General features: G+C 51.0%; 3 protein-coding genes across 3 annotated transcripts; 2 read left to right on the plus strand and 1 right to left on the minus strand.

Annotated features, from left to right (window-relative positions):
* Positions 1–2,948: 2,948 nt before the first annotated feature.
* On the plus strand, positions 2,949–4,812 carry EsH8_IX_000691 (uncharacterized protein; the record flags this gene model as incomplete). Its single annotated transcript, XM_083267027.1, has 3 exons — positions 2,949–3,864; positions 3,944–4,489; positions 4,556–4,812. 3 exons carry the CDS (start codon positions 2,949–2,951, stop codon positions 4,810–4,812), a joined length of 1,719 nt encoding a protein of 572 aa, XP_083130592.1.
* Positions 4,813–5,356: 544 nt separating this feature from the next.
* Positions 5,357–6,919, plus strand: EsH8_IX_000692 (Tti2 family protein; the record flags this gene model as incomplete). The annotated part of the gene is made up of 6 exons (XM_083267028.1): positions 5,357–5,429; positions 5,496–5,557; positions 5,612–6,172; positions 6,238–6,693; positions 6,745–6,850; positions 6,906–6,919. The coding sequence occupies 6 exons, from the start codon at positions 5,357–5,359 to the stop codon at positions 6,917–6,919; spliced, it is 1,272 nt and encodes a 423-aa protein (XP_083130593.1).
* Positions 6,920–7,144: 225 nt separating this feature from the next.
* On the minus strand, positions 7,145–10,172 carry EsH8_IX_000693 (phosphatidylinositol-3,5-bisphosphate 5-phosphatase; the record flags this gene model as incomplete). Its single annotated transcript, XM_083267029.1, has 3 exons — positions 7,145–9,004; positions 9,068–9,168; positions 9,224–10,172. 3 exons carry the CDS (start codon positions 10,170–10,172, stop codon positions 7,145–7,147), a joined length of 2,910 nt encoding a protein of 969 aa, XP_083130594.1.
* Between the last annotated feature and the right edge of the window lie 498 nt (positions 10,173–10,670).

Consider the following 10,670-nt stretch of genomic DNA (forward strand, 5'->3'; position numbering starts at 1 on the left):
CGTGGAACCAATCCACTCACAAGCACGAGATGAAGAGCAAGACTGAAGACGAGGGCGAAGAGAGAAGACACCGGATTGGCCAAGAGAAACCAAGTGCATATGGAAAGGACCCCTGCAGACGTTGACGACGGCGAGAAGCACGCACTGATGGGCGGCCGAGCAAGGTAGTCAGGTTTCTTGGCCAGTCAACGGGGCCAAAACGGGATTGAACCCAGGAGCGAGCCTCCGCAGGAATTATGACGGTAATTCATAATACTTTGGGTAGCAGGTAAGTGCTCGACGGCGTTGTGATTAATCGCGTCTCGCGGCGTGGATCGCATGTGCAGCTCAGCACCAGTCAAGCCGGAGTAGGAAAGGGTGCACACGCATAGCAATAGGATGTAGGGTTTCTCACGATACAGGCAGCAACAATGACAGCAACGCCGGTCCGAAAAAACGCTGGTAGCAATGGCAACAGTACCCGGCAGTGTAATTCCTGTCCCTGTCTCCGTCTCCGTCTCAAAGGACTAAAGCGTTGCCTGCTAGACCGGGGTGATGATGAACCGTATATGATTTAAAAAAGGTTGCTAGAAATCTACTATAGTATGGAAACAAGAACGTGCCCGAGGTGCTTAACACCGTTGAAGTATGGTGAACGCACAGGTTGGCCCGGGCTATTGATCCTGGATGGATTTCAGGAACAGAACAGAACCGGTACAGGGCAGTCAGCAGCACGTTGTGAGTGCGGGTCACAATACATATGGATTTAATGGGCGTAAGAGCAGTTCTCTACAACCAGTGCATCAGTGACAAGCACAACGTCAAAACGTGTATCTAACTACTAGATCAGATGCAGTGCGCGAGAAAACAAGGTAGTTATTGAGACGGAGGGACGAGGCACATCGATATGCCGTGAGACATGCACCAGCAGAAAGACGGATGGTGTGCTCGCTTGTTGAACCGTAGCTGCTCCACCCAAGACGCATGGTTTGGAACGAGCACCGGGCATACTAATGTATAGCAGGTGAAACCGAGTTGGGTGGTTTGCTACGGGGTGGCAGAGGCGCAAAACATACCTCAAAGCCCACTGGAAATGTTCCGAAGATTCACGACAATGGCGGAAACTACAGCCGACCTCGTTGGCCGGGGCATTCCTAGGAGACGATGGGTGAGGGGGGGCATGGCATCAGGGTAGGCAGACATAAACTCGCAAACGTGGAGAGTGGGATCGAAATTCAACTCACTTTGACGCACGTACGTAGTAACCTTGTTGCAATCTCGAAGAAGGAACAGGGAAGGGCCAGGTTCCCCGGTCTGGGGGCAAGAATGCGATTCCCATCCTGCATCCCGTCTTCCAACAGATCACGGAAGAGACAATGCCGTGTTTGGCAGATTGAACGTGGACGAGCGGGCTTTGTCGCCACCATTCGATGCCATGTTGCTTAATTATCCTCCACTTGGCGCGTATATTGAGCCACTCGCAACAGAATGAGTTGAAACAGTGGATGGTTTGGTTAGCCCTAAGCAGTGGGGTAGCGAAGAACAAAACATTGTACCTTGATCTTCACATGGATGAATTAAGCCAGAGTTCACCGAATGAATGGCGGTACACACAATAACAAGAGGTGGGTGGCTGGGGTTTTGCATTGATCTAACGAATGCCAATGTGCTTTGCCGTGGGTTCATTGCAGCCTTGGTTTCGGAAGATTCTTGGTTGCAACTTTTGACATGAACCACACCGACCGAATTGGAGGAGCTTGGACTCAAACACACAACGTCAACGCACACTCAGTTCGCCTGCGGATGCAAGTCATACTGTGGAGGGGGAAGGGCGATGGTCATCGGCTGCGCCTCAGTCTTGCGCCCCCCCCCCCCCCTCCCCCCTCACGGAAGGATATTATGTAAGAACGCACGTTGCAACAACAAGGTACCGGTAGGTACGGTACGTGCTCCGGGGCACGGATCCAAGCCGGCAAAACGTCGAGGCTTGTACCGGTAGATGTGTTGGCATAACCTGAGACACAAGAGAATATTAGGTAAGCGTATGTGCAAATGGCATGCACCTCGGGCCGTGAAGGCTAGGTATTATGTACGTCGCTCAACATCTCAACTGAAGGTGGAGTGTCTGCCGGTGGCACAGAGTTGGTGATTCAAACCCTGAATGGCCTGTGTTCTAACGCCTAACTCCAGGATACGACTGGTCTGTTCATCGTCGCAAACTCACAACCATCATTGTACGGGTTCTCGGTAAGGTTAGACAGAGAGTTGCCGCAGTTGCTAGGTCCCTTAACGGCTGGGTTACTGAACGCTCAGCCTGTCTTGCCCGGGGTACCTCACATACAAGAGCTGTCTGTGAGTCAACGCTATCTCCTCAGATTTGACTACGTGTGAAGGCAAAGATGATGGGAATGAATCGAGCATGATCATGACCGCAACCAGGTCTCTTTCCTGATACTAGGCCGTCCGTCCCGTGTCCCCTATTCCTTCACCCCCTGAACCTTTATCCATCCCGCCTCGCCTCGTCTTGTCGCACCCTATCTCGTCTCAACTCCCGTGAACCATCTCATGCCATATACACCCTGACGCCCTGTGCCTCACTTTCATATGCTGATACAAGGTTTCGGCGCTGCTGCTAGGAATCCATCACGAAAAATTCATCTCAAGCTGAACCGTTCCTGTCGAAATTGTCGAGGAAACCGCCGCCTGAACACCGACAACGTTTCCAGGAAGCCTGCGCTTCGTCGCAGACTCGCCTGCCTGTCCATCGCCTCCGCTTCCGCCATCTTCCCCACCACCGGTATCGTTGCAACCAAGCCATCGACAGCTTCTGGGCACTGACCAGAACGGCCTTATTCCGAAACCAACTGCCACGGCCCGCTGTCCAGCGCAACGCACGGTCGGTCCTTCCGCTTTTCCCTTCGAGAGCAGAGTGTCCTCGAAATCCTCGACACCGCCAGGCGTGTCATGTCATGCTACGTGCCTGGGCTCAACCTACCCCAAACTGGACCTGGAAACGCCGCTTGGTGCCCTACCTCATGAAGAGAAACTTTGATCATTTTGTGGGCCGCCGTTCTCTCTCCCCGCCGCCCAAAATGGCCGCCGCTGTCGCCCCTGCAGCTTCATCCACCACCCCTACGATTGCTCTGCCGACGCTCACCCTCACCCCCAAAGAACAGCAGTTGAAAGATCTCCTTGTCGATGCGGCCAATTCCATCGATGCAGCCGGTCACGCATCGGAACCTCTCGTCCTTCGATGGGCGGGAGGCTGGGTTCGTGACAAGCTCCTCGGCATTGAGAGCCACGACATTGACACGGCCATCAATGCCATGACTGGTTACGCCTTCAGCTTGGAGCTGCGCAACTACTGTGCATTGGAGGAGCATACCAAGAAACACAAGATTGGTCCTGATGATATGGGCAGCCTTCACAGGATTGCTGCCAACCCCGACAAGTCCAAGCATCTCGAGACCGCAACTACCCGCGTTTTCGGACTGGATGTCGACTTTGTCAATCTGCGCAAGGAGACATATACACAGGATAGCCGTAACCCGACCATGGAGTTTGGCACCGCTGAAGAAGATGCACTACGCCGAGATGCCACCATCAACGCTCTCTTCTACAACTTGCACACTGGCCTTGTTGAGGACCTCACAGGCGGTCTTGCAGACATGGAGTCTCGCCTGATTCGAACTCCCATGGAGCCCTTCCAAACCTTTACAGATGATCCGCTTAGGGTTTTGAGGCTGGTACGCTTTGCTAGTCGTCTCGGTTTTGCTATAGATCCTGCTGCCACTGCGGTCATGGCCGACCCCCGGGTCTTGGATGCTTTAAAGCTTAAAATCAGCCGTGAGAGGGTTGGGGTCGAGCTTGAAAAGATGCTCAAAGGTAAGCTTATGTGTTATATTCGACGCGCAGCAATGTATGCCTGTTTTTTGTATGTATTGACACATCTTTGTTTGAACAGGCAAACATCCGCGCAGCGCTCTAGAGCTCATCCACAATCTCACCCTTTACGATGCCATTTTTTCAGACCCTTATGGCATCGAGTACCCATCGCCGGACGTCTCAAGGTGGCAGGTAGCTTACGATATGCTCGATAGCCTCGACCACGAGAAGGCGCCAGGATCCATCTACGACATTCTCGTTGAGTCAGAAGAGGCAGCCTATTTTGCCTGGAACCTAGTCGCAGTCACCCCCTATGCACATGTTGAGAAGGAAATGCCCACGCCCAAAAGCAGGATGACTGTGCCATTAACAACATTGGTAGCCCGAGAAGGTATCAAGGCACCAAACAAACTCTGCGATGTCATCACTGCGGCATACCGTCATCGCCCCGAGATCGCAGCTATGAAGCAGAGCATGTGCATCAAGGAGCCCGGGGCTTTCCAGCGGGACACCGTAGGCATGGCGATCCGCAAGTGGGACGGCCAGGGAGGCAACTGGCGCATCCAGGTTCTGTATGCCCTCCTTGTTGACGCCCTGCAAAATCTGCAATCCGGATCGGACGCAGGTAAGAAGCCCAGCAGACCATGTTCCCGGTTGCACCTCATGAGACTTGATATTCATGCTGCCACAGATAGGACCAATTTTCTTTCAGGCTGGCAAACATTCCTAGACCAACTGGCAGATCTGAACGTCATGGATGCACCATCCCTGAAGCGTCTAGTCGACGGACGCACACTGGCGAAAGAGCTCGGGGTTCGTCCAGGAAAGTGGATGGGTCAAGCTTTGGACGTCTGTGTTGCCTGGCAATTTCGCCATCCCGATGAGACTGATCCGGCCGGGGCGATTGAAGAGGTGCGGCAGCGATCCGACGAGTTGGGGGTTCAATAATTGTGAGACAATAATACTAGTAACCAGGCGGCAACCTTACCGAAGTGCATCGCAACAAGGCCGTAGGCACTGGCCAACGCCCCGAATCAAGGGACGACGGCTGAAGCCTTAGAGTTTGTTAGGTTGCATGATACTTCATAGCCAATATTGACAACACACTCCCACAGAATTGAGTCCTCGAGAAGGATTCAGTAATTTCGAGGTAATGATATGAAATACCAGGATAGCACAGAGTAAAGAAGAGGAAGGAAAAAGGACTTCTTGATACGTACACTGGTAACCAGGCTTAATGCCACCAACTTCCCGCATGCCACACTGTGCGGTCACATTTTATACACTGTGGCGTTGGTACGGAGTACCAAGTGAGAAACAGGGAACCTAATCCCAGGACATCTGCCTACCTGCTTGTTTGCCACCATCAAACTCGACAAGTGAGCCCTTCAAACTTCGATTGAAAGCTACGCTGCCAGTAATTTCTTGTGGTTTTAAACCCGTCGCCAACCTTCTGGGAATCCAAATTGAAACCACGAACGTTTTACGGGCCATGCTCCGCAGGGTTGTGGAGGAGTTGCAGCAGCAAGCCGGCCCCTGCGCCAGCGAGTTGAACATTGGACAAGGTTCGTATGAGCACTTGGCGGCGAGAATCGTCATGTCCTCTGCCACAAACTTACCAGTATAATAAGCTCTCCCGTACCAGTACGCTCTTATGGATATCGCAGAGGGTCTGTCTGAGTGCAACCCTTTGGTGAGTTTTTTTTTCCCTGACTCCGGTTGTCACGTCAACTAAGTGTGGTGGCAGCCACGACATGATGTCTTCAAGGCAATTTCGCTCTGCCTGAAGAACTCTGAGCGTATACAGCGAGTGCCCCAAGACGACGAACCCGTCTCCCAACTAGTTAACCATGCGGTTGGCTTTTTGAACCATTCCAACAAGCCCTCGCACGGCGACCCTCGTTCCGTGGACGAGGCTTTGCATGTCTTGAGATGTCTCGTTGTAGACTTCTCAGCTCTGCTCACCAACCAAGACTTGATATGTGTGGCCGCCTTCGTCGACAGCCAGGACGCCTGGACGACCCAGCGGGCTGAGTCTAATGCCCGGAATGTATTGGAACACGTCATGAGGAACGGCGCAAAACATGTCTTCATTACATCCACTGTACTAGAGGACTTCATTCGACCAATATTTTCTCGAACTATCTCGGGCCGCATCACCTCGAGCGGCAGGAAGGCACACTACATTGGCTCCAGTCAGGATCATGCCGCCCAGGATTCTCTGCTAAGCACAGGTGATACAAAGCCATGGAAAACCGATCAGATCCACGCCATCACTATCTTTGCGTGGGCCGTTGAACAATCTAATGTTAGTGAGCTCAGGCCACATTATATCGCAACTGGATTGCATAGCTGATTACGTGTTTTCTACAGGAAGTCCTCATCAGCAAGAACTGGCCGCTCTTCACTCCAGTTCTACTCGCCCTCATGGACGATACAGACGTCAGATTTAAGGCGAGGGGCCTTGTCATTTTGCGTAACTTTCTCACGAAATGTCCAGCCAGTGTTCTTAATGACACTGGTCTGGGTGAAATCTTTGAGCAATCCGTGTTCCCCTCGCTTCTCTCTCTGCCCACGTTGACGCCCGAGGACGAATCTCTCCTGCTACTCGACCCGGCGTACAACGCAGTCATACAGTTGGCCAATGCCCAGTTTCCCGACGAGCAGAACAGACCACAAAAAACCAGACTCCTCGGAAGGTTGCTCCGGGAGGGTATCTTCAGCGGCTATTGGCACGCGTCCGAATATGTCAGGGTTGTAGAACTGCTTGCGCGCCAGACCACACCGATTGTTCGCCAACTTGGCGCCTTCACAATACCACACCTAAAGGTGAGTACGCGATTTCTAAAGATGTTGGTCTGACTGCTCATGCCAGCGCAGGAGCTCCTATCCATGTTCGCTGCCATCATGACCGACCCCTTCCTCGCCTCTTGTCCAACGTGCATCCAAGCGGCGGCGCAGGCGCTCTCCTCCATCTTGCTCAACTGTTGGCCTAGAATGTCGCATGCGTCACACGCAGGCGAGATGCTGAGGACAATCAGTGTCTGCTGGCTGAACGTGCGAGACGAATGTGCAAAGGCGCCAAATAATGCGGCCAACGAGATGGCTCTGGGAGAAGTATCCAGGCTGGCGACTTTACTGCGCGCCATTCTCACAGCTTCTGATCTGCCTCCGCAGCAGCACCTTTCCCTCCTCTGCGCTGCCGAACCTAGGCTCGTAGAGCTATTCGAACGCCCTGAGGTCACACTAGACAACGTACGTGGAGAAGATAAAGGCGAACTTAGTCAAGTGGCTGCTGCTTGAAGAATGATTTCCCTCGAAGCCACTTCCTATAAGCCTTATATCGCTTCTTTTGCGCATCCTCCTCTGTGACAGTGAGGGGATTACTACCGACCTTGAGAAGCTCAGCATAAACAGCAATGTCTTCCTCAGTACCGACAGGCGTCAGTGCCTCGCTCTGGCAGCTGCTCTGGACGTAATGTTGGTACTCAGACTGATTTTCCGCCTGTACCTCAGCAGACACAACCAATGGCAAGTTCTGGGGGTGGCTAATGTATCGCTCATAATCTTCGGCCTCCTGTCGACTGACGGATGGGTTAAGAGACTCACTAACCGCCTTCGTAAATGTCCATTGTGCTGCTTTCGTCTTTTCCTGATCTGTGGGTTTGGTTTTGGGCGAGTCCTGGGGCCCCGCATGGGTTTCCTTCATGATCCCGTGGTGTCCAACAACTCTCTCCTGCATAGGCTGAAGCCAACGGTGGATCGATATACCCTTGCCACCTGTCGTGCGGTCTGACATGACAGATACCGCATCCAGATCGCGTGGGGACTTCAGATCTTGCGGATCGACGATGGTAACTTCCTTCTTGGGCTTCTTCTTTTCATGGGCGTCCATATCGGTCTCATTGCGGACTCTAAAAGGACTCAAATCATATCGGCCATCCTGCGTGGATTTGAAGGGTATGTATTTGATGGTTGAGTTCATTTTGTAGGGAAACATCTTTAAGAAGGACGATAGAGTCGATGGTCGATAGTATTCTACCCAGTAGTCGTCAAAAAACGACACTGGCATATTCTTGGCTTCGCCGGGGGGTGGGCTGTACGCCGGAAAAATTCGTTTCTGCAAGCTCTCTGCAGTAAACCAATTGATGTAATCCCGCTTCGTTTTCTCAGACCACGCTCGCGGATCTGCATGGTGAAGATAGTAGTCCGTCGCAAGGTCCCACAGCATTGGCTGCCCCTGGGTGAATATGTAGTTGCCAAGGAATAGGTTGTACGCTTCCTGGCGCTGGCCATCGAGGAAGGAGTTGTTGTAGTAACGTTTGAAACTCTCGATCATGTCCCGGGAATGACTGGTCCACTGGTTAATTTTGCGGTATGTCTCCATAGTGTTTACAAGTTGGGAGCCGCCATATTGAACAGCAATTGTATCTCCATGGTCATGATACATGTGGGTAAATAGATTTACGGCATCCGTATCGTAGTTAATGGAGGTGTCTTCGAGAATACCGAGTGCGTGAAGCTGATGCCCCAGTGCCCTCTTTCCGATGACAAATTGGGCAGCGTTAGTGCGATCCAAGCAATCAATGCAGTTGGTTCGGGCTACGCCATTCTGGACACTCGTCGGATATACCTTACCGTCCCCATCATGGAAGAAGCCGGTCGTGGTGACAACATCTTCGGCAATACGCTCCAGTGTACCTATAACATCCTGGTCGCGACTTTTTGCCGCCCGGCTCATATCCCAGGCCTTGTGGATGATCTTGCGTCCATCTGGTAAGAACTGGTTCAGGTAGTTGATGGCGTTGGTGTATTCTAGCAACAACTTGGATTCTCTAGGTGTCCTTTCTCTGGCCTTAACCAGATTCAAGACGTAGATTGGGGCGCCATAGCGCTCGAAGAGGTTATCAAAATGAAGGGCTGCCGCGCTGTAAAAAGGGTCGACCAAGTTGAGCTCTATTGGAGGCTTAGGGGTCACGCCTGTGTTGTCTTGTGTCCAGTAGAGGGGGATGCTACCCCTATGCTGCACATATGAGGTATATTGCGGGCTGGAGAAAAGTCTTGGCCCGGGAGCGTGGAATGAAGTAGTCAGGGCCTCTGAAACTATTTGTTCCGTCTCGACATCGTTGGCAACATAGCCCTTTCCACCGTAGTTAGTAATGACACGTCCGGTGAGTGCGGACTACCGGTGGAACAGACTCACAAGATCGTTGGCCCCTCGTTTGAGGAATCTTGCCCCAGCAAAGAAGCGAGACCGCCGAGCTATTATGGTGATGTACGCAGTACGTCCGTATATAGACAAGGCTGTCGGCTGTTAGTAACGTAACCTCAACTTCAATTACCACAATTATGAACTCACCAGCCTGGTCGATATAGCCATGGATGATGGGACGGCACCAATCAAAGGGATCCTTGAGGGCTTTCATTGCCGGTTGCAGAAGATGACTGTTCCATACGAACATGCCATTGAAGTCATCCATAGCTCCTGGAAGTCCACAAGCAAGCGCATCACGCTCCCTTGTAAGATTGTGCTGTAACGTGCGCGTGATGTCATAGGAATAGCTGTAGTAGAATGACCTAGTCAAGTCCAGATTGTTCAATATGCCTAAAAATCGAGATTCTTCAGTGTTTCGGACGTCGGCCTTGAATCGCGTTGGCGTCAGCGGCACCAACTCTGTGCCGTCTACCTGGTAGATGTAGTGACCTCCAATCATCGCCACTGTGCTTTTTTTTGTTATTAACAGCATGTAATAGGGACCTGTGAATTTGATGAAGCCAAGTAGGCCCCAGGTTGTACATCGAAGTTTAATACCGCCGGTGCCCTTGTTGCCATCATCGATCGTATCTAGCAACTGGTTCATCTCCTTCTGGCTGTATATAATTTTATCATCCGTAATGCTCAGCTCCGAGTCATCCGTGGTTCTCTCGATTTTCAAAATCCGATATCGTCGCTCCGTCACATCACCACCAACAATGTAGTAACGCGTAGCCGTCTCATAGAGGCTGAACTTGTGCATCTTGCGATCAAGTCGATCAAGGCCTTTTTCATCGTACGCTTCAGCTACCCGCGCCGCAGAATCTGGGCTCGACGTTCGAACAAAGGGTTTGGCGACTGCGGGCTCTTCCTCGGCATCGTCCTCGCCAGTATGGCTCTGCGTCGCGGCGTCTGAAGATAGAGCTTGAGCTGTCTCGTCGTTGTTCAGCAGTGGAAACACAGGCGAAAGATCGCGATTCGATTTCTCCTTGTCTACATCGCCACTAAAATTGATGTTGGCATTCGATTCGCGAGACGTCGATCGTTCTGTCATGGTCCTAGCAAAAAAACATCACTATGGGGATCAGTGGGAATGAATGTTAGAGGTATTTCGTTAGCACTGGCACTGTAAATGTGGGCGACGTAGAGCGTGAGTTTTACTTTTTGTCAGGACACTAAGGGACGCATGACGTCAAAAGAGGAAGTAACTAAGTATAATAGAGATAACGATATATACTATATATTAATCTTTTTATGTTTCTAGAATACTGGAGTTATATTTTAATTTAGTGTATTTATTATATTGCGTTACATTTTAAACTACTTTATTTTAAACTATATATAACGTATATAATAAGTAAGCTACCTACTTATCTATATTCATCTTATCTTCCTACTTTTAATATACGTCTATCTACTAAAAATGATATCGTTATTAAATAAAGAAGCTTAATTAATTATAGCCGTCTAAGCTTTTAAAAAAGATCTTCAACTTAGTATTAAGGCTATAGCTATAATTTACTTAGTATCTTATAGGATTCTTAACATTTAG

This window comes from Colletotrichum jinshuiense, chromosome 9 (genome assembly GCF_051148585.1).
Source record: "Colletotrichum jinshuiense chromosome 9, complete sequence".
NCBI lineage: Eukaryota > Fungi > Ascomycota > Sordariomycetes > Glomerellales > Glomerellaceae > Colletotrichum > Colletotrichum jinshuiense.